The sequence below is a fragment of the Coloeus monedula genome (genome assembly GCF_965178545.1).
Source record: "Coloeus monedula genome assembly, chromosome: Z".
NCBI lineage: Eukaryota > Metazoa > Chordata > Aves > Passeriformes > Corvidae > Coloeus > Coloeus monedula.
This window is the reverse complement of record NC_138822.1, coordinates 13,757,964-13,781,214: the sequence shown is the minus strand read 5'-3', so window position 1 is coordinate 13,781,214 and position 23,251 is coordinate 13,757,964. Positions and strand designations below refer to the sequence as shown.

The 23,251-nt window shown below is 40.8% G+C and overlaps 1 protein-coding gene and 1 long non-coding RNA gene across 2 annotated transcripts in view; one reads left to right on the top strand and one right to left on the bottom strand.

Moving 5' to 3' along the window:
* Positions 1-1,011, bottom strand: part of LOC309585240 — a 39,026-nt gene extending 38,015 nt beyond the window's left edge. Inside the window, exon 1 of the long non-coding RNA XR_014227283.1 lies at positions 377-1,011. This is a non-coding gene — a long non-coding RNA (uncharacterized lncRNA). The remainder of the gene's footprint in view (positions 1-376) is intronic.
* A 201-nt stretch (positions 1,012-1,212) lies between these two features.
* Positions 1,213-23,251, top strand: part of TNFAIP8 (TNF alpha induced protein 8) — a 58,671-nt gene continuing 36,632 nt past the window's right edge. The window contains exon 1 of the mRNA XM_082302093.1: positions 1,213-1,300. Coding sequence (XP_082158219.1) covers position 1,300 — 1 coding nt within the window. The 5' untranslated portion in view covers positions 1,213-1,299. The remainder of the gene's footprint in view (positions 1,301-23,251) is intronic.

Here is a 23,251-nt window from a genome sequence, read left to right as displayed (position 1 = left end):
GGGGAGCTTCACCCACCTCTATGTTTCCACATCTAGTAGAGGTACAAGGATGAATGCACCTGTAACAATCTGATTAGTGAGAGAGGCCCCAATTAAGGTGCAAACGAGACAGAATGCCAGTTCAACAATACTGACTTGTAGCTTTTAGTGTGCAGGAGAAAGAGAGCGCCAGCAGGAGACAGTCACCACCTGTGGACCCAGCGCTGTCTTTTTGGTCCTTTTTCACTCTGGGCTTCTCAGTGGTGTGGCGGGGGCACCTGGCTCATTCTTTTTGTAGTAAGTTCTGTGCAGAAGGGGGTGTTGGGTACACAAGATCAGACACTGACTATGGAAAGTTTTCACTATGCATTTTGCAAACAAAAGAATTCATGCTTACCGGCTGCAAGTTGCATAGTTCTCTAGTTAGTACTCTGTCTTCCATTGGTTAATGATTCCATTGCTTCTTATGCTAATTAGTCAGTTCTTTCTCTTCTTTTGTGTCACTGGTTTTCTTGGAGGGCTGTGAGCAGGTGGTTGGGATCTCCCCGTGCTGGAGTTACCTTTTATCCAGTCAGAGATTATTGTAGCACAGTTGCTGAATTGGTTTTATTAGTCTTCGGAGTTCTGCCTGTGCATTTTGCGCTTTTTGTATCCACTGTCAGTGGTACATCCTTCTTCCCAAGCTTTGTTAACCTTCCCCTAGGTCATTGGACAGTACTGCTTTATGCAGTCCAGGTTCCTGGTATCCACAGAGCCCTGTTCGGGGGTACTTTGGAGACTGTTGGTGGTTGCAGAGTCTGTCTGTTCTTTCTTCGGTGATAGGTCTGTGAGCTGCTGCTTTTCACACAGTCTGTCCCAGCGGGGATGTATTGACCAGGTTGTGCTAACCAGATCTTGCCGCTGCCAAGCCTGGAATTAGCACCGTCCTGGCACAAATTCGACTCTTCTCTGACCGTAATAGCGTTTAAGACAGGTACCTGTTCTTAACTTCTAACAGCCCCTACGCGAGTTCACACAGTGGGTGTGAGTAGAGCACGCATCTCGTCAGGCTCGCAGCAAGCCGCTGCCAAAATTTAAAATACCTCGGCACACGGCTCAGTAGATATAAACAATTTTATTTAGGCTTGGGCGAGAGGCGGCGCGGGGGTCGAGCCGGACGGGCGGGCCCCGCCCCGGCCCGGGGCGAGCGCAGGGCAGGGCAGGGCCGGGTGCTCGCCCCGCCCCGCCCCGGTCCCGGCGGGGAGCCCGGAGCTGCCGCCGCCGCCGCCGCCGCCGCGCCCGTTCCGCTCGGCACCGCCGCCGGCCCTCGCACTCACACACAGTAAGTGCCGCCGCCGCGCTCCGCGGGGCCGCGTCCCCGTCCCGATCCCGCCGCGCCAGGCGGCCCCGGCCCCGGCCCTGCGCGCCCGCGGCAGCCGCGGCCGAGAGCGGCAGCGGGGCGGGCTGGGGCCGGCGGCGCCCCCGGCAGCAACGCTGGACTCAGCGCGGGCGCGAAATGCGGCGCTGGGTCTGGGGCCGGGTCGCCGCCGCCTCCTGCCCCGTCGGCTCCCGGAGCCGCGCTCCAGGTGGGAGCTGCCCGGAACTACGCGGGGAAAGTTTCCTCACCGCCGATGTGTTTGGGTGAAGGCTGCTCTGCTCGGGGACATCGAACCTCCGCTCCTCCTGGGCTTAGTTTGTCGCTGTTTTTCCAGAAATGTTTCTGTTTTCACCCCGAGTGAGCCGTCCCCCTCGTTCGGGTGTGCTTAGGCGCGGGCTATACTGGACTGTGCGCAGCTGACCTGTAGCTCTTGAGACAGAGGCAAGCGTGGTGATGCAGCTGAAGTCTGCACGGTGGTGCAAGACAAACTTTTCTGAGAAGTGCCAGTTTGGCTTTGAAATACTGCTAGCAAAAATCCTGACATTCCGCCAGTAGAATTAGTTGTATCTTATTTACATACTACTAATTAAATAAGAGAGATCACAGTTCAGTGTGGGTTTTTCCTTTTTAGAAACCTGAATGGTGGGACCTTCCACGTTCGAGGTCTGTGTGTCTCTAGACGTACATATTCACAGTCTTACCTGACCACTCTCCCACGAATAAAGCAAAACACGGTCCAGGTGATGCTTCCCTCTCTCTGCACGTGTCTGGTTTCAGTTACGCTCCTTTGCAAGTTGTTTGTGTAACTCATCAGTGAAACCACTCACGTTACAAACTGCCTGGTCAAAGCTTCTCCCAACAGTCGTTTTCGCACTCTCTGGCTGGATTAACTGCTGCCAACTCTGTTTATCTTTTTTCAGCTCTAAATAGGGAATTTGCTTTGAAAGAGCGTCGGCAGTGGACCCAAGAGAAAAAAAAAAAAATTCTGGAGGGGAGGAGTGTTGTGGTGGAAAGAGGTCCAAGACCTGTATTTGGAAGACAAAACTTTGTGAACTTAGAACATGCTTAGAAGCAGGAAGAAGGAACTAAAATGTTCTGGTACATTTACATTTAGTACTGGAACCGAAACGTTCTAGTACATTCAGTATCTTTATTTCACCTGAAAGCAAATTTCACGTGGAACACTATTGAAATAGTCGTCACGGTGCAGATCTTTGCAGGAGCACAGAACACTGCATCTTGAAATGGAAGTTGCTCGCTGTTTGCCCTGACAACAGGAAGCTGCTCATTTCCGTTAAATAGTAACTAGCCTAATCTGACTAAACCTAGGTTTCAGTGTGCTCCATGGCTTAATTTATCTGTTTTGAGGTTCCTTTAAATAGCTGCTGCTAGGTAGAGAATAATAATTGCTTCTTGAAAAGGCTAAGCAGATAATTACATGGTTAGGAAATCTCAATTTTGGTCAATTTCTTATTTTGGTACAACAAGGCAAGTCCTCCAAGTGATGGACAGTAAAATGCCTAATTGTAATTAAAGCAGATAACACATCCTTACAGATTAGTTTTATACTGAATAGCAATGTATGGTATGTAAACAGCAGCTGGTTTGAGATAAGTTACATCTTAGGTTGAATTTTCTTCCAAGTTGCAGATGTTTGCTCTTGAGTTTACCACATAATAGAGGTCTTGGGCTAGAATTTGCCTTTATGTTTTTTATTAATTCTTGTAAATGAACAGTATGAAGATGAAAAGGAAGAAAGTCACCAAGTGGTATTTGTCATGATTTACCTTGTATATATCCTTTTAAATTGCCTCCTTAATCTAAAAGGTTGGTATTATCTTTTCCATAGTTTATTTCTATGTTTATTACATTCTAGCTGCTTTGACCACTGTCTAGGTAAATTTGGTTACAGCTTCTTACATCCCTAAGATAAATCACAAGGCAAGTAGACGGTGCTCTGCTTCTTTTCCTTTTGTCTTTCTATTCCCACTGCCTTTGTAGGTAGGTTTCTTGTCATTTTTTACATTTTCCCTATATTAGAGAGATAATTTAAACTACTTTCATCTTCTCCCACTGACAAATTTCTTACACTGTGTTTAAGTCACATTTTGTGAATCAGATTGATCTGATGAACAAACCAAAATTTTACTGAAAATTAAGTATATAGGAAGAGGTTTTTTATAGGGAAAGTATTCTTTGTACGCAATATATCTTGAACAAGTGTCAAGACAAATTCCAGTAATGTGCACCTCAATTTGACAAATTCTAGTGCTCTTTGGTTTTTTTAGAGTATCAGTACACAGACTGTGGTGCTCCAGGAGCTATGATTTAATGTCAGAGTAACTTGGGGACTTTCTTGGGCTGATCTGGGGAATTTTTTGTGTCCATCTACTAACAGTCATGAGCAGCCATGTCGTCAATTCTATAAGCAATAAAAATGTTCATAACATTCTTCAGCTGTGATGTAGTGCAAATTCTAGGCCTCTTTATTTGATACTAGCTTTTCAATCACTGGAAGTGAGTATGGCTTGAAATTAGGTGGTTTTTTTCCTCTTATGCCTCCAATGTCATCAGATCATAAGACCCAGAGTAAATGTTAATGTGTGTTCAAGTCAAAGTTAAGATGGCATTTTTCAGTTAAGCATGTGAACAAGAGGTTTCACACAGCATTTTTACATTCTCTTTCTCAAGTAATGTTTTGCTCAAACCAGAATTTCCTTTTTTAACCTAGAGATGGATCTCACCCCCACTGAGAAGCAAGCTCTGTGCTCTGAGACTAGGTGTGTAATTTGCAGAGCAGTGGTAGAACTTGGCTGTTTCCTTAGCATCCCCAACAAGTCTCAAAGAAGGGGAAAAGTGTGGAATACAGGATTTGTATTAGAAGCTGTTAATCCTGTGTTTCAGGTGCTGAGACAGTTCAAGCCAAAACGTCACTTCTTTCTTCATTTCATTGTGGTGGTTTCTGGAATCTCTGTAGTAAGGCAGGTGTGTGAGATGGAGTATTAAACAAAATACATAGCTTTTAAATTACATGAGTTAAAACTATTCCTTAATTTCAATACACTTTTGTTTGGAAATCCAGATAATGAACAGTAAGTGTCTCAGCCCTTGAGCAAACTTTACAGGGACTTAAAAGGTGTTACATCAGTTTCTGATGATAAAACCCTTAGCTGGCATTGATAAGTTGTGTGTTGAGGATTAAGTCTGGAAGACATCTGCATTTCTTTTAATCTTTTCTCATTAACTAAAATTGTATCTTCTTCTAAATTTTAGTTTTAAATATGCCTGACTTAATCCAAAATCTCATCTTTCTTCCAGAAATAGGGTTGTGTGTTTTTAAATAACTGTTTTTGAAGCTCAGTTTATATAATGGGATCAACAAAACTGGACACATTAAAACCCAGCATTTTCTCCCACTTTATAGAATAAGGCAGTGAAGAAAGCAGGAGTGCACTGGTGTTGGCCTTTGGAAATGAGGCTGGGTGCAGTTGTGGCTAATGGCAGTTATTTGGATACACGTCTGACCCCGAGTGATGGGTGACAACTCGTCTGAGGGAGGTGTGTGTTTGTGAGCCGTGGGCTGGGCTCTCTGCCTTTGCAACAGAGTGTTTGGTCTGTTCTGTACCTGTGTCTGGAGACCCCAGAATGAACTGGTGGAACTTCCATTTGCCATATCAAGTTGATATTTATTACTTGCTAAATTGCAAAATTTTTATTGTGTGTTGTGCTTAAACCTTTCTCAACTAATGGCTTCATTTTTGCTGTAGTATCAGAGCCTTACTGGAGCATGTCTGGATGATGTGCCCGTGCTAAGGAGGTCTTGAGAGGAATTCAGGAAATGTCAGAGCAAAGCAAAGTGTTTTAAACAGAACTGGCATCTATAGTTGAAGACTTTACATGCTTGCTTCTTTTAGTGTCTTTGTCTGGTACTTGTAAACTGAATTTCCAGATAACCTAGTATTTTTATAGGGACAATATATTTTTTTCTTGTTTGGTGTTTTGTCTGTAGAAGTTACTGGGGCTCAGTTATATTCAGAGTGAACTGTAAATAACTGAAGAAAAACATGTAACTATAGTCCATGTCATTCCTCTACATACTAATCACATGTAAAATGAAAGAATATATTGAAATTTAAGGTACTGAGAAGCAGAAAAGTAAGCTCCAAAAGGAGAAAGCCTATACCTGCATGTCATTGTCTGCTAAGGTATTTGTCTCTTGAGCTTTGAAGTTGAACACCTCTCTTGTGAAGGAAATAAAATCCACTACTTACCAATAACTGATTGTCCTCTCCAGCATATATATGGCACACAGATAGTGTTGTAATTTGGCTGTCTTCAAAGGCATTTTAAAGTAACAAGTGATCCAGCGAGGCAAAAAAAAATATGCCTGTTAGGTAAAAAAGTGTTTAGGAAGGAGATAATAATTTTATCTAAATACATGCCAAATTGAAATTTATCAAAGAAAATGTTACCACATTTGAATTATTGATTGTGCAATATGATGTATGTAACCACTGTGATTCTTTGAAGAGGAATTTCCCTTTAGCTTCCAGCTTAAATAAGTTGGTTTTGACCCAATTCCCATATACCAGTGTTGCCCACTTCCAATTTGATGCATAGTATGGAGCTATCTAAAGTATGTTGGCGTTACTGCAGAATAATATACTTGCCTGAAGAACTTTACCTATAAGTACAGCTGAAATTCTGGAAGTTAATCTTGAAATCCTGTAAAAAAAAGATGTTAAGAATCAGGCTTCAGGAGATGAGGAGCATTCTCTGTCAGAAGTCTGTTGGGTGTATGTGCTAACTAGCACTTCCAACCTGAATACATTGGTTGCTCTCAGTTCTGAAAGAAACAAAAGTGTAACTTCCTGCTTTTGCCAGTTCTGCAGGAGTCTTGAGACATAACCAGGTCACTGCTATCACTGGAATATTGTTGATGGGATGGGGTTAAAATAATGTCTACTGGTTTCTTACGGACATGGGCACTGAAAATGTTAAGCTTTGTATTGGAAAGTATAGAAGTAAAGGATATGTCTGGGCCCATAAATCGTCTGTTATGTTCCAATTTCAAAAAGTAGTGTTTGCAGCAAATCCTTTTTATCCATAAATGGTCCAGTGTATAGCAGAAGGCTTATCCCCCCAGCAGCTAAAAATAGTGAAATGCTCTAAAATATGATTCAGATTTTTTGTTGCAATGTTCGAAGTAAATAACTGCCTCTTGAGTTACTGAAAGCGTTCCAGTGTGTAGTGGGTTGACCCTGGCTGGATGCCAGGCACCCATCAAAGCTGCGCTATCACTCACCCTGGTAACTGGACAGGGGAGAGAAAACAGAACAAAGTGTTCAAGGGTTGAGGTAAGGACCAGGAGAGATCATCCACCAAGTAGTGTCACCGGCAGGATAATGAGAAGTAAAATAAATGTTAGAAACACCTTCCCATCACCCTTCCTCCTTCCCAGCTCTACCTTCTCCTCTCCAGTGGTGCAGGGAGATGGGGGATGGAGTTTACGGCCAGTTCATTTCACTTTTCTGCTGCTGCTCAGGGAGAGGAGTCCCTCTGCTGCTCCAGCATGGGGGCCCTCCCACAGGAGACAGTTCTCCATTAACTTCTCCAATGTGAGTCCATCCCATGGGCAACAGTTCTCCATAAAATTCTCCAGTGTGGGTCACTCTTCCATGGGGTGCAGTCCTTCAAGGACAGGCTGCTCCAGCGTGGGTCCCACACAGGGTCACAAGTCCTACCAGGAAACCTGCTCCAGCACAGGCTCCTCTCTCCACAGGTGTGCAGGTCCCTGCCAGGAGCCTGTTCCAGCAAAGGCCTCCCTGGGGTTCACAGCCTCCTCTCAGGCATCCATCTGCTTCGATGTGAGGCTCCACCACGGGCTGTGGGTGGATCTCTGCATCTCTGTTACCTCCATGGCTGCAGGGCCACAGCTGCCTCACCATGGGCTGCACCACGGGCTGCAGGGGAATCTCAGGTCCAGCGCCTGGAGCACCTTCTGTCCTTCCTTCTCCACTGACCTTGGTGTCTCCAGAATTGTTTCTCTCACATGTGCTCACTCCTCTCCTCTCAGCACATTTTCATCTGCCCAATAACCTTTTTCTCCTTCTTAAATCTGTTATCACAGAGGCATTACCATAATTTCTGATTGGCCCAGCCTTGGCCAGTGGCACATCTGTCCTGGAGGCTGCTGGCATTGGCTCTGCCAGACAGGGAGGAAGCTTCCAGCAGCTTCTCACAGAAGCCACCCCTGTAACCCCCAATACCAAAACCTGGCCACACAAAACCAGTACATAGTGCTATTTTTATACTAACAGTTATGAAGGGGATTTTTGTGCTACTTTGCTTTGGGGAACAGAGCGGAAGTTGCTGCTATGTTAATTGCTATTAATAAAGCATCACCGTTAAAATTAAATGCATTTTAGAGCTCTCTCTTGTATATCATGGTTATCTAATATGAAATAAGTAGCAAAACCATACCTCCATCTTTTGTGAAACCTTTGGTAGATGGGTTATCTTGAGTGTTTACATACTGTGGTTTCAGAATGTAGGAAAGAGTAGTTTGGTACTAGAAGGTACCTGTGACTTTCTGACTCATCTGCTGCAGATGGTTCTTTCTGAGTGGTAGGTATGTGCATGCTTAAAAAAGATAAGGTAAGCCTAGTTAAATGGCCTGCAATTAAGCCCTGATTATTGAGTTGGTTTGGAGTATTCATTATTAGATATGTGTTTATTTATGATATCTTTCCACTTCTGAGCAGAAGGTTGTTTGTTTTGTATATATGCTTAGCCCATTTTCCTTAGTGTATTAAAGTAATTTTCACGTTCTGTAGAAGAACCTTTGCCCATCTTCAGCTTGTCCCACATCCTTCCTCCTCAGTTCAGAACACAAAATCTGCATTTTATCAGCTGCACTTCAGATGACTTTTTAATTTTATGCTTTACAAGGTGAAACAAAAATGAACAACAACTGTTCAGGAAATTTTTTTTTTAATTCCAGCTCATCTTAGTGTTTTATTTTCAGTAACTGTTGATACTAAGATTTTGTTTAATCTTGATGTGTATAGTACTGTCTTTATGACTAACTGCAGAATTGTTTTATTAAAAAAAAAATCCTCTTCTGAGGAAACATTGTTTGCCTTTATGTCTTTGATATGGAGGAAAATATTTTGCTACTGTTGGGCCTCCAGCTTGTAGTGTTTGGGATTCCAGACATAAAATATGTGTCTCAAGTAGTCTAGAGTTGATCTTCTTTATGGTATTGCTAGAACTTTCAGTGTTATCTTTTTGGTATGACTGGAATGATTTTGTAGGCAGCTAAATGGGGTTTAGTGAAAATCAATTATGGTTTTTACGAGATTAAAAAGTAGAAGTTTTTTGCAAAAGCTACAGGAAGGAGGACAAGAGGATAGGGCAAGAGAGACAACTCTGAGTATGTTGTAGGAGCCTTGAAGTTTGCTTAGTTGCAAGTCAAGTTAGAAGAAGGTAGTTGATAACCTTTATGTTTAGATGTTTAGTTATGGCTAGTATTACAGTGAAACAGGGAACAAGAAAGCTCAAGGACTTTTTGTATCTGTGCTGTACTTGAAATTTTTGTGTAACAAAAACAAGAAGCTGTGCTGTTCCATTTTGTTAACCTCGTGATGCAAACTGACTGTCCTGCATTTGAGCTAGATTTGCATTGGTGGGATAATTGGTTTAATATTTTAAGTTTCTCCTCCCTCCTCTTATAACTGCTTATAAGTTAATAAAAGCAACCGTATGCAATATGTGAAGTTCATTTGCAGGGTTATCTCCTCCTGAAGTTTCAAGTGGATCCAAGATGGGTTGTAGCAAAGTTTTTCTGAACCTCTTCATTAAGACCTGCCCTGTGGGGGAAGACTTGGGGGTGATGGTTGGTGGAAAACTCAACATGGGCCAGCAGTGTGTGCTCACTGCCCAGAAAGCCAAACATGTCCTGAGCTGCACCCAAAGCAGCGTGGGCAGCAGGGCGAGGGAGGGGATTCTGCCCCTCTGCTCTGCTCTGCTCTGCTCTGGTGAGACCCCATCTGCTGTGTCCAGTTCTGGTGTTCCCAACATAAGGAGGACATGGAACTGTTGGAGAAAGTCCAGAGGAGGGACATGAAGTCAATAAAGGGACTGAAGCACATCCCCTACAAAGCCAGGCTGAGAGAGTTGGGGCTCTTCAGCCTGGAGAAGGGAAAGTTGCATGGAGACCTCATGGCAACCTTGCAGTATCTGCAGGGGCCTGCAGGGAAGCTGGAGAGGGACTCTTGATCAGGACCTGTAGTGACAGGACAAGGAGTAATGGGTACAAACTGAAAGGGGGGAAATTTAGGTTAGATATTAGGAAGAAATTTTTTACTGTGGAGATGGGGAGATACTGGAACAGGTTGCCCAGGGAAGTTGTGAGTTGTCTCATCTCTGGCAGTGTTCAAGGCCAGTTCAGATAAGGCCTTGAGCAACCTGGTCTAGTGGGAAGTGTCCCTGCCCATGACAGTGGGGATTGGGACTTGCTGATCCTTAAGGTCCATTACACCCCTTAAAATTCTACGATTCTATATTCCTGTGATTTCCAGAGGTTTCAGAATAATTTAAACATTGAGGGGAAGCTGATGGTCGTTCTCTGTTTGACTACAGTTTTATTTTCTTGTATACTGAGTAGCATTTAGAGTTACTGTGTATTTAAAGTTACAGGATGATTTAGCCTCCTCTCTGATGAACTAATGAAACAATACAGATCTGTTACTATAGGCAGTGGAGTAGGAATCTCGGTACTTTTGTGTAGCTGACAGACTTTTTTTTTTTGCTCCTGTACTTGACAACATATTGAGAGGTGAAATTTTTTCTTGTTTGAAGATCTTATTCTAGAACTGGTTTGCATGATACACTTGTATTGCCATGAATTTCATATCAAGATCTTATCTGTTGTTTTTGTGAATTCAGTTATTTCCAGGTATATTTACTTAAATTGCTTTCCATTAAGTTGTAGTACTTCAGTGCATTAGATTACCCTCATGTTAAAGAAAAGGAAATATTCAAATCTTGTTTTGATTGGAGCTTTTGAGAATTTATTAGATATTACAGGTAGAGTTGACTAGTAGTAGAAATGTGATTAACATTTGAATTGTAGAAAAATCTGTGTAATCCAAGCAATGAATCTGTGTTGTATTGGTCTGCAAAACACCACACTGGTCAGTGATGCAGAAAGTATGCTGATTGTGACCAAATGCTTTTGTGCAGGTTTTCCAGCAGTATTTGCTGTACAAGTGGTTTTGAATATGCAGGTGGATAGTTTAAAGTCACTTGAAATGTCAGTTTTGTTGTTAATACCAGGAGGATAACTGGGGAATAGATAAGGGGGAATAGTGAATGTGAGGTCAGTGATAGGCAATACAATTCTGTATGCATTTTTATTTATCCCTGTAAGGTGTTCTAGTGTAATCTCAGGTGTTTAACAGTTTACACATTTCTTCTGCTTCAGATATTACATTGGATAATATAGAGAGCCTGAATTGCTACTAAAAGAGCCATCTGCTGAAACCATGTTCTAGGCAACATCAAAAGATGAAAAGCACAGGACATAGTCCTTACTGTTGACTGCAGCTTCTACAGTGCTGTCTATCTCATCTGGGATCCCTAAACATTGGTTGTTTGCCTGTGTTTTCCCATAAGCTTTGTCCAAGTTGTTTATTGTTACCTGTAGTTTTTTAGAAGTTTCTTAGCATTTCAGTGTACTCATTTTTCTAATTACTTGATTTAAAAGTTAAGGCCTGTAAAAAAAAAAACAAAACAAACTGTGTTTGTGTAAAGATCTGCTTTACAAGGAGTACCAAGTTCTACATATCAAGCCAAGTATTTAATTTCAGTGATCACAGAACAGGGTGTATTGAAAAAATTTCAGAGTGTTTGGGTCCACCTGATAAGGATTAAGCATTTGAGACCTATGAAACCTCTAAGTGCCTAAAACCAGAGTATGTGCTGTTCTGTACACAGGACACCATGTCACAAAACCAACCCTGCTTTCTGCTCAAGCACAAGAAGTTGTATGTATGTTACTGAGGTTGGGGAAGGAGAGTGTGGGGTTACAGTGGACTTTGAAATTTAGTTTTTAATTATAGGAAAGCAGACCTCTCCACTAGCCAAGCTTAAATGCAGCATGAAGCATTTAATTCTCTCTAATTTTCACAACTGTGTGTGAGAAAATAGTACAGAAGTCCACAGCTAAAAATGCAGTTGTGACCTATTACAACTTTGTCTTAAAACAATGTTGTTTGAAAATTGAATAGCTACAGCGCAAATCTGAAAAGTGGTGTTCTGTGTCTTGACAGCAATAAATACATTGATGGAGAAGAATGGCAACTAACAGATAGGCAAAGGAATAAAGATTAGCTAGGAGGATTAAATTCAGAACTTGATCAAATAAAATACTGGAATAAGGATTAGGAGAACCTTGAGAATCTTAAATGAACTTCCTGAGATGAAAAACAAAAGACTGAAGAGGGGAAAAAAAAGTGTGTTTAAGGCTTTATTTTTTTTAATATGAAGAACTGGGTAACACCATAATAAAATAAGCTAGAGCTAATAAAACATTTAACAGTGCCAGGCAGAAGAGAGCCTTTTTCAAAGGCTCTTCATAGAAGAGAAGTGGTTTAGATACCCAGTGTGACGGTCTGAAACTAGCTTATCATGCAGCATTTTTTCTGTGCTCAGTGAACTAAGGGCTTTCTCTGTGAAAGTGATAGTGAACTAAGGCTTGTCTGGATATATATATATATTTTTGGAGGGGTGGGTATGAGCTGAAAACATGGCAATAAAAATGTGTTGAAGGCTTGCTGGCTCTAGAGCACTTCGGAGCATGCACTTGCCTCAAGAAAAGCTGTCAGACCCATCTGTACCATTACAAGGAGCTCACAACTGGGGCACATCTCTCTGTGAGGGTTGATTGCTGGCGTGGTGCCACAGGGGTGTGTGGAGCAAAAGTGCCTGAAGTGCCACGCCTGCCGTGGGCATCCTGTGTTGTTTGGGGTGGTCTGCAGGGGGGCAGGCACATCACACAGAGTGCCTTGCAAAGCCCTCACCATGTGCCCGGAGTGTGGTTCCTTGCTCTGACAAACCATCTCCCTTCAGCAATGGTGCAGAATCAGACCGGAGTGTTTGTGTCCCCTGTGTTAGGTGGGTGACCAGGTACAGATCTCATGAGGCTATGCTGGCAACAGAAGCAAATAAACAGTTTGTCAATTGATGTTGCCCTAACAGTGTGAAGAGCTGTGACCATCGCCTAATTTCTTCTGCTCAGCTGGATTCGAAGTTCCCTCAAGGGCAACGCTACTGGGCCTGACTAATTTGGAGGCAATTTGTTCAGGTGCTTAGTGTTGCTTCAGTGTAACCCTGAAAATAACATGCCTTAAGCTTGTTTATACCTTAAACAAGACTGTATTATAATTATGATGTTCAGGCTCTGGAGAAAGTGCTGCTTGTGGAAAGCTGTGTGTCCTGCTAGCAGAAGCCCTTTAGAGTCAGAGCTGGGAAACCCTGTTCTCTGTACAGCCCCCATCCCACTCTCAACCCCCTTTACTGAAAGAAACTACTAGAAAAACAGTAATTTTCTCCAGAATAAAACATGCAAAGGCTGTTAGGTCCTGCTAGACTTCTCAGTGAAAAAGCACATTGTAGCATTATTTGCTTTGTTCTCCATGAGTGGCCTCAGAGCAAGGTCTGGGACTCTGGGAACCTACAGCAGAGCACAGCACTAGGTGACTGTGTCCCAAAAGTTGTGCTCCCATGTCTGAAAAGTTTGGCTGAATATAGCAAGGTTTGAAATGGGAAATAGTTGTCTGTACAACGGCAGTTATTGTGCAGCAGTTGTTCCGTAATACTCAGTGTCTGGCAACTTATAGCAAAACTAAATCCTATTTTGGATATAAATCTTGAAAACTTCAAGATGCAAGATTGCATCAAGGGAATAAAAGGCAGTAAAGTGCTTCAAAACCATAACATCTTTTTTGCCTCCCTTAAAATTATTTCAAGGTGTGATATTTATGCATAATTTAGTTTTTATCTATAAACAGACATTGATGGAGTAGTTCTATTACTTGAAATGGGAATCCTGAGGAGTTTCACAAATCCATATAGTTTAGGAAAAATGTTAGAGCAACGATATTTTTGCAGTCTAGCCTAACTGCTGAGAGAAGGTGGGAGGATAAACTGATGAAGGTACTCTAACAGAAGCTAGTGAAACAAGAAGATGAAATTCAAAAACTGTGGGAAGACTTCAGGCAATACTTGTCAGCTCCCTTAGTAAGTACCCTCTTCTTTTCAGCGCTCTAAAGGAAGTCAGCAGATTAGTTTTACACCCATCTCTTCTTGTAGTACCTCTGGCACTGTACATGTACATGTATACATGTGAATGTTTACTCTGATTAGCAAATTTAGTAGATCCTCTTTTTTATGTGCTCCTTCTATGCAGAGCTTGTACTTAATTCTTCTTTCCCATGCTCTTCTGCTCCTGAAAACCCCCTGGAGATATTTGAGTAGTGTAAGGTAAAGGCAGTCCAAGATGTCTCAGTAAAAAATAATCATCACTAAATGAAAATGGGTTCCTCTTTGAGTACACAACATCTCTTACTCATGATGGAGGTGTGTAAGTGAGTTAGTGCTGGTGACTGTAAAGCTGGTTCTGTGATCCAGGGTAAATATCCTCCAGATACTGTTGTCTGTTTTGAACAAGTCTAAACCAAGCTGAAAAGAGTCTGTTGGGGGAAACCTTTCTCTGTGATGCTTTAAATTCCTTTTGCTTTACATGATGGGAAGAGTTCATATTTCTCTATTGGGATAAAACTTCTTTCCAAACTGTCAAATAGAAGAATTTAATTTCTGTTGTGTTTTGCCTTAATTCAGGTGAGGAACTTTCAGTAACTGGTAATATTAGTATTAATTGAGATAGTTTTCTTACATAACATCAGGTTTTTTACACAGTTTAGGAGGTAATTCATACCAAGCTAAACCTTGTTATACACAGGAATGTTTCTCAGACATGTAATTGTAATGCTTATTTATTGATTTGATTCATTAACTGCCATGTGCTTTAAAAGTTGTTTTTCTGCCTATGATTCATATCTCTTGATTTTCTTTTTCACAGAGTGGCAAATCCAGACACAGTTCTCTAAATTTCTCTGTAACAGCTGCATGTAGTTACATGTACATCAAGTAAGAGTAGTACTTCTGAGCAGTGTTCTCCTCGGTATTAATAGCATACAGAAACTACTATGATTAAAGCTTTTCTGTGCTTGGGAACACAAGTTAAATTTCTTCTCAAAACTTGATTTTTCCCTTGTTCTTTCAATGTATTACTCTTGGACTGAAGAAAGTAGCTCAAAATATTCAGACTTGCATTTTCATTCATAGCTCTTTAACTATTTTCTTAAGCAAACTTTATGCCTCTATTTACTTGAAAAATGCCTAGTGTAGAGATAATTCCAGCATGTTAGTATTCTCCTTGTTTCTTTGACTATGTGCTCCCATTTTTTCAGAATAATAGAATGGACTGGATTAGATGGGACCTTCAAAGATAGTTTAGGCCTAACCCTGACCCCATAGTCATCAAGGACGTGTTTCAATAGATGGTGTTGCTCAAAGCCCCTCCAGCTGGTTTTGAACACTTACAGGGATGGGACATCCACAACTTCTCTGGGCAATGTGTTCCAGAGTCCCATCCTCATGCTAAAATATTTCTTCCTTATACCTAGCATAAAACTACTCTCTTTCAGTTTGAAACCATTTAACCTTGTCTGGTCACTGTGGACTCTAGTAAAGTCATTCATCCTCTTTCTTTTAATCCCCCTTTAAGTATTGAAAGATTTGCAAATGTTTGCCCCAGTGCCTTTTCTTCTCTGGGCTGAACAACCCCACCTCTCAGCCTGTCTTCATAGGAGAGGTGCTCCAGTCCTTGGATCATCTTTGTGGTCTCCTCTGGACTCCCTCCAGCAGGTTCACATCCTTCTTATGCTGGGGGCCCCAGAGCTGGGTGCAGCAATCAAGGTAGGAGTAGAGAGACAGGGTCATCTCCCTGGACCTTCTAGCCCCACTGCTTCTGATGCTTTTTGATGTCTTTCTGGGCTGCAAGGGTACATTCCCATCTTATATCCAATTTTCCCTATTTTTGTTTTAGATTCTGTTGCATACACTTGACCGTATTTACAGCTCACACCTCTGTCAATAATCTGTGCAGCTAGAACATTACAGATGGGCAATAGCTCGTTCCAGAAAGAAAGAAGGGAAGGCCCTGTAATGAAAGTCACAAGCTGTTCTGCTTTAAGTCCCACCAGTCCGTATTCTTTTCAGGGAAAGTTTGCCTAATGTTATGAAAAAAAATGCATGGCCTTAATCCTTTTGGAAAGACTAGTAAGGTGAGAACAGTGAATGCAGTAGTGTATCTGTGCCAGGTGACAGGCTCAATGGCTTTGATTACATCCCAGTGCATCCCAATAAGAAGTTTCAAGGAATATTTTATTGTATTTGTGATTTTTCACTGTTTAGAATGACAAGCAAGTGAAAGAGTCTCATTTCCAAAAAGAGATGTTTTTAGCAAATGCAAAAGAAGATACAGTTTGCATGAAGCTTAATTAATTTAACATTTAGCTGTGAAGCTTCCAGATAATTCTGGTATCATGAAAGTGTTTAGGAATTTCTGAGAAAAAAATGAAATCTACATTAGATTTCTAGATGATTTACATAGAAATGTGTCATCTATTGAGATCATTAAAAGAAAAAAATAGTTGAGTGCAGGGTACTACACCTTTTAGATGAATTGGACTTTTTCTCTGCTTAGATTCAGAAAATGTATTTTTAGATTGTTTCTGTATTTTTATAAGTATTACTTACTTTGGTATTTTCTGGTTTGTTTTTTTTTCCTTAAAACTTCTGTTTATGTGTAAATATGAGAAACATTTGTCGGCCATGGGAAGCGAGCACTTTCAGCCCTTACATGCTTGCTTGGGTAGCATATGTAGATTGGGAACCTGTTTTTCAGAGGTAAAATTATGGAAATTTGTTACTCTGCTGCAAGTTATTTGTGTAGCTCAGAATGAAGTTCTAACAGTAACTCAGAATAGCAGTTAAAGCACCTCCTTGTGTTAGCTACAACATCTAGCACCAGATAGTTCTCAGAAAGTGTACCTTGTCAATAGCCATATAATAAGGAAATTGTACAGAATCCTTTGGATAACAACTTTTTCTTGTTTCAAATTCATTGAACTTTGCTAACATTACTTGCTGAAGAAGATGACAAGTTACAGCACACTCCAGGATGTGCAGCTGTTTGCCTACTTGCAAAATAATGAATATATTTGTTGTAGAGACTGTGCAAGGAGACCAGTCTCTGGGTGACTGATACTTCTTTCCTTACTGGAGAGCTTGAAGCCAGGAATCTGGAGCTGTTGAGAGACTGCTTCAGATGGTGCATGTTAAAACCAGCATAATTTCAGTCACAGACTGAAACCAACTCTAATGCTGCACTCATCAGCTGCTTTCACTCAGATTCTTCTCTTTCATTGTTTCTCAAATAGGAACTGTAAAAACCCCCTCATTTCTCAAGCTTCTTTCCTGAAAGAAGAAACTAAATATATAATATTTGAAGCCTGTTAAAATAATTTTTAACATGGCAGAAGTTGAGAAGTATCTATGACTTTACTAAATGATTCTTTATTTTTAATAAGAAGATAGATTTAAAGATATTTAACTTAAAAAGTTAAATTTATAACAACTAGTTAATCAGAATCAAACTCATTATGGGGAATTTTCCTGCTTCTTCTGACAATTTTAAAAAATAATACTAGTTTTCTGGATCTAAATTTCACTGCTATTCTTCAGTTAATATTGAATGCTATTCACTTTGACTCATAGAAAATGTTTTCTGGTGTTATATTGCTTAAAGCCTTGGGATGATCAGTAAATATTTTTTGCTAAAATTTATGCTGCTAGCTTGAAATCACTGGACAGAATTTTTGCCTTTAATAATTAAGACATCCCCTAATTCTTTTTGATAAGATAAGGTTTTATTAGAAAGAGCTTTATAGGTTTTGTCCTGTTACACACTCATACCAATTTCGTTAGGCTGGTGGTGGTGGCTGTGCTTTAGGAAGAAATAGCTGGAAGAAGCCTGCCTTCTGAATCACAGGTGCATCTGTAGCAAGCATTTGCATCTCATGTTGTGGTAAACCTAGTTTTAACTCTGCACAGGCACTTCCACTCTTTTCAGAGGTAGGTGGGGGATTTGCTCCAGTGTTGGGGGCTTCCAATACAGTTTTACTTGTCTTGTGGCTGGCCTGTTCTCACATGTTTTCAGATCATCTCGTGAGCTAAAATAATTCTGTTACCTGCTATTCAGACCCTGGATATTTTCAGAGACTGGTGTCTTCTCTGATGAGTGTGCTTGTTTAAAGAGTAAATATGTCAAACTCTTCTGCCTGCTTGTGCACTCCCTTCTCTTGACTGCTATGCTCTTCCTTTGCAATTCCCATGGTTTGAATCCTGCTCTCCTGAACACTGTAGGCAAGTGCATGCTTTTCTTTGCAAACATACGTACACATCTGTCATAAATAACATCTCTAGGTGGAGTTCTGTCTGCTGGAATCACTGCTCATGATTTTTCTCTTCTGTTCTTACTAGAGAGACAGGCAGACTCTTCTGCTAAGCCTTTTCTTGCTGCCACAGGCATAGATACACTTTGGCATTAACTATTGTTTTATTGTGGCAGCATTTCTGGTACAGCTTGGAAGAAGGTTGGACTCAATGATCTTTTAAAACCTAAATTATTCTAAGCTTCTAAGACTAGTCATCAACATGCAGGCTCATGTGGCTGCATTACTAACAGATTCTTGTGCACACTATTAGGAAACATGTGGCAAGACATGTTTTTCTTCATGCTTAGCTGTGACAGCTGCTCTGAGCAATGTTTGTGATGGTGTAGCAGACACTTTTGGAGCTCAAGGGCATATGGGGCTGTAAGGTCCTGGGTCAACCTGGTGAGGTCCTAGTGCACAATTAAAGCTGTGAAGTGGTAACTGAAGCAAAAAGAGATGTGGCATGTTTGGTTCATTCACTTGCTGTATGTGACAAAGTGTACAGTTCCTCAGCAAATGTTGTCAGGAATCAGCCATTTGAGCTTTTAAGAGCCATTGTGGAAAATGTCTAGTCCCTGGAAATTATCCTTGTTTCAAGTGAAGGTTAAACACTGTTCTCAGCACACACTGCTGAGGTAGCTACTCATCTAGAGCTGGCCTGAGGATGAAGAAGGCCCAGTTTAATAAGATAAATAGCCAGAAGGAGAGAAGCTCGGTGATGTTTGTTTAGACATACAGTGTTTCATGCACCAGTAGGTGTTGAGATTGTGGGTATGCGAGCCTGAAAGGAAGCTGTGGGGTGAATATTGTGCTGGAGCATTTTGGGAATGGTTTTGGAGTTATCTTCTTGCCCATCTCCACCATGAGAATTGCGTGCCATGCAATGAAAGAGGTGGCTGATGAAATGAATGGGATCAGCCACCAATGCTGACAAGCAGGTTTGATGCAATGACATCCATGCTGGGGACATTGTCATGATAGGCTTGAATTTGGGTCTTGAGATGGTCAAAATGCTGTCAGGTTGGGTGAAGGGTGGGTAGAGAGAAACAAATGTGATGCACCTACGGAAGGGGGTTGCAGGCTGGTAACTGTTACCAAGTGTGCATAATGCCTGACTGAAGGTAATGGGAATTTGGGCTGAGAAATAGGGCACACAACAGAAGTATTTTTCAAAAAGTGTGTTGTGTGAATGTTGTTACAAATGCAGGAGCCCCTGTGTAATCAAGCAGCACAGGATTATGCATGACAGATACACCAGTGGAAAGGTAGCTGCAGTAAAGGGCTGCATAACTGAAGGAAATACTGTGAGCTAATAAATTTTCAGTCTCAGAACAGGAAAGAGATGACCAGAACAATTTTTTTAACCTATGTGGTCTCTAAATGGTTAAAGAATTATGATACTTACATGACTTTGGGTACAGGATGAAAAGCAACGCATCCTTAAGCCCTCACATTTTATGCCTGTAGTGAGTTTCTGCAGAAGAGTTGAAACTGTGCTTTATTGTTTAACCACATACCAAGTGTCTGTGTCATCCTTTGTATGCAGATGAGTGTCTTGTATGTCCCACTATTGTTGTCTTATCTTTTTCGGAGCAGTGACAGATTGGTGGATTTGTCATCATCTTGTGGCACAGGACCTTTCCCTTTTGTTTTCAGTTGATGGTATCCTCTCTGCTGAAGGATTCAGGTCAGTTGGCACTGATTTCACACTCCTGCTGCTGCCAAAAACGTCATGCTGTCCTGTTCCCATGCTTGTATTGTTTCCTTCCTTGTGTCAGCAGAAACGTTCATGTTCGTCAGAATGAGGAACTCAGTAATGAGATCAGTTAGCCTTTTTTATTTTCCCCCCAGCAATCTTTTTCTGTGAATCAGTTCTTCAATCTGATGTGTTGTACAGCTAAACAGATGCTTTTGCTACCACAGAGAGCTCTCAGGCTGGGTGAAAGGAGGAGACACAGTGGGTATAACATGTCTGAGGGTTGGGAATTGTGCAACCACTTCATTTGGAGGCAGCGCTTAAAAGTTTGTGTTCATAAAAGTCTCTCAGTCTGATTTTGTGCTTGGATACCCACTTCACTGAAATCAGCCCTGCCCTGATCTGTTCCTTTTTTCCTGTGTGTATTGTCTTTCTCTGTTAAGGATGCCTCCCAGCTTTGTGGGAGACATCTCACAAATGCTCACAAATTTTATTGAGCCAAGTTTTATTACTGAAGTTTAGATTAAATATGTTGAAAGATTTAGGCTTCCCAAATTGTAGAAGAAGTCTTCTTCTAGTCTGTTATTTCCTCTCCCAATACCCCCTGCTATCATTTTTCCTTTAGCAACTCCACTGTCCAACCTAGGTATTAATATTCACCTAATGTTGTATATATATAGTTTTTCATATAATATCTGAATTGGAAAAGGTAATAAGTTGTTTTCACATAACCCACTTTTAAGATTGCCATTTCTAAGTAATGTTTCAGTTTCTTTAACCTCGTTTTAAAAAGCATTCCATAACCTGGAGTGCTGCTGTAAACCAAGAGGCAGTAGTAGTTGGTCAGATCACTTTTTCACTGTTTCCATTCCCCTTTATTGTTTGCTATTTTGAAGTTTTCCTAAATTACAGATGTAAATTATTTAGCCTTAAATCAATATAATCATGATCTGCATATGAGAATTTTAAAGGAAATTTTGCAGAGTGTTTGGATTCTGATATATTTTTAGGAAGGGTGTGTGATCCTCTCTATGTCAGTTTTTGAAGTATGGGGGTTTTTGGATCATTCAGTACCTGATACAGCTTAGCTTTGTTTCTCAAACATTAACTTGTATACCTGAAAAAACTGCCTTTGACTAAGGCTTATGATCCGTAACGTGTATGTTGGGCCACTGTAGTGTGTGGCATTTATTGTGCCACTTGTCATAGTGAAGTGAGAGATTTACCTTGCAGAGCAGGGGAGTTTGACCTAGCAATGCCTAAGTACAATGGATGTATGGAAAACAAAAGGTGCCGGACACTGAGAGTTTTTTCCATTAATCTTAACCATTTGTACAGCTGTGTGTAATGATTAATTCTGTAGTTAGCTCTTATGGATATTTGTATCTCATGGTCAGCAGTGCCAGGGTTGCATTGCAAGATGTGTATGAGAAGGGCTGATGTAGCATCTGCAATCCACGTGTGTGCATCGTGTATTAGAAAAACCCTTTGCTCCATAAACATCTCAGTAAGTACATGTGTAGCTGATACACATGTGCATGTCAAAGTATTTTTGTATTTCTATTAGCAAATATACAGAGTTTTAAAAATATTCTTCCTTGGCAGCTGTTTAATTGTTTCTGTATAGCTTCTCAATGCAAGTGGAAAGTCAGTGTATACGAAAGAAGGACTCAGATTGTTCTACATACTTGTATGTTAAACTAAGGGAGGAAAGCTGATAGTCTTAAATCCTGATTTGCTGTCTCTTTTTCAAAATACATGAGAAAGTTAAAATGATATTATTTCTTAAGCTGGTTAGACCGAATACTGAGTTTTTGCTGTAGTTCTTCTTTGCTTCTCTAAATCCACAATACAGAAGGTGATTCAAAATAGCATTAGTTGTGATAGAGATACTTCAACAAAACAGGACAATTCACAGAAGCCAAGATGCTGTGACTTTCCTCCCTATTACAGTTGTATTTAATTATCTGCTGAACCAGAGTGCTGAAAACATAGATGTATAATTTTACTCTTCAGGGTTTTTTCCAACTTCTTCAAGAGATGCTTGAAGAGTACATTGTTTAGGGGTTAGTTTTTTCCATTGACATAAATGAACAAAAGTAGATATTTTGATTGCCCTATAAATTAATATAACTTTTTTTCTAATTTCAGGTTCGCTTTTACAATATAAACAGTTAAATCCTATTTTTATGCCCCTTAACTATATTTGTTTGTAAATTAAAACAAATTATTATGTGCTGGTCATTAAGTATTTAAAATAACTTTCATCTAGTATTATAATATTTAAGAAATGCAGATAGGTTGATACAGGGACAGGATGCAGCAAATAATAGATAATAGCTTTAAAACATGAAAAACTTGCACAGATGTTTCAGTAGTTCCCATGTAAATCCTTTAAGTAAATGTTGTAATAAATCTTAGTGATTGATATGCTTGTCATCTGATATTTACACATCATACAAGCTAAAAGCTTTAACTTAATCAGTTATGAAATGTATTTCCCAAGTTACAGATTTATGAACTTTCAAGTATGTTCCTAATCCTTCCTGTTTATGTTCTTCTCTATTTTTATTTGTAAAATCTGATGCTTTCTCAAACTCCTTTGTGTTGCACGTCACTGTCTGCAATCCATGCCATCTCTGCCTCTGATGAATCCTGAACTGCAGGTGGTTGGGATAGTGGTTGGAGGTAGCACCACTTTAGATATCTTGTGCTTTTCCTGCTTTTGGGCACCGTTGAAGGCAGAGATCTGTGACAAAACTTTGCTCTGGCCTGATGTAGCTGCTCCATGTGTTCACAAGTGAGTATTTAGCGTGAGGAAAGCTTTTAGCTGTGTTCTGAGTTCATAGCGCCAAAATTTGCTAATGCCTATGCTTCACTGGTAGGCTTAATTTTCCAGTCACCCACCCAGACCCTCGCATTCATTGCAGTGCATGAACTGGGAGATTTCTAGTACCTGTAAGGAACATGTGGTTTTTTCTTACTGAAGAGCCTGATATGTTCTGAGCTTTCAAGGCAGGGTGAGGAAACTGCAAAGGAAAGCCTGTCTCCTGGCAGTTTTTTCTCCATTGTCAGCTAGATGCTGCCTGAGAGCTGACTCCTCCAGCTCCTTCCTTCAAGGGCAGGTAAGATTAACTCAGAAGGTGGTAGAGTACCTTCTGGCATTGAGAGTTATCCTTTCTGGTGATTTCCTCATTCATGTATGTCAGCCTCACCCTTAAAATAGTTTAAAATATAAATTATTTCTTTAATAGTTTAAAATTTATTTCTTTTAATTATCTCATAGCTTATTTGTACTCATACAACCTCAAGATGCTTCCACTTATACAGGGACATGAAAGCATGCTTTGTTCTCCATCTGCTGCAGAACAGTGATTTCTCAAATGGTGATTTCTCACCCTCCACCTCAGTCAAGGGTGGCTTACACCTCCAGCATCTGCTGCTACACAGGCTTTGGGGCCTTTCCCAAAGTTGTTGAAATGTATGGTGACAAGTCTGAAGGCTCTGACAAATTCTGTGAGGCTTTCTTCTGGTGTCTGATTGCTACAGAAATTGGGGTAGCAATTTCTGTAGCAACAAACAAGCAGCAAATAT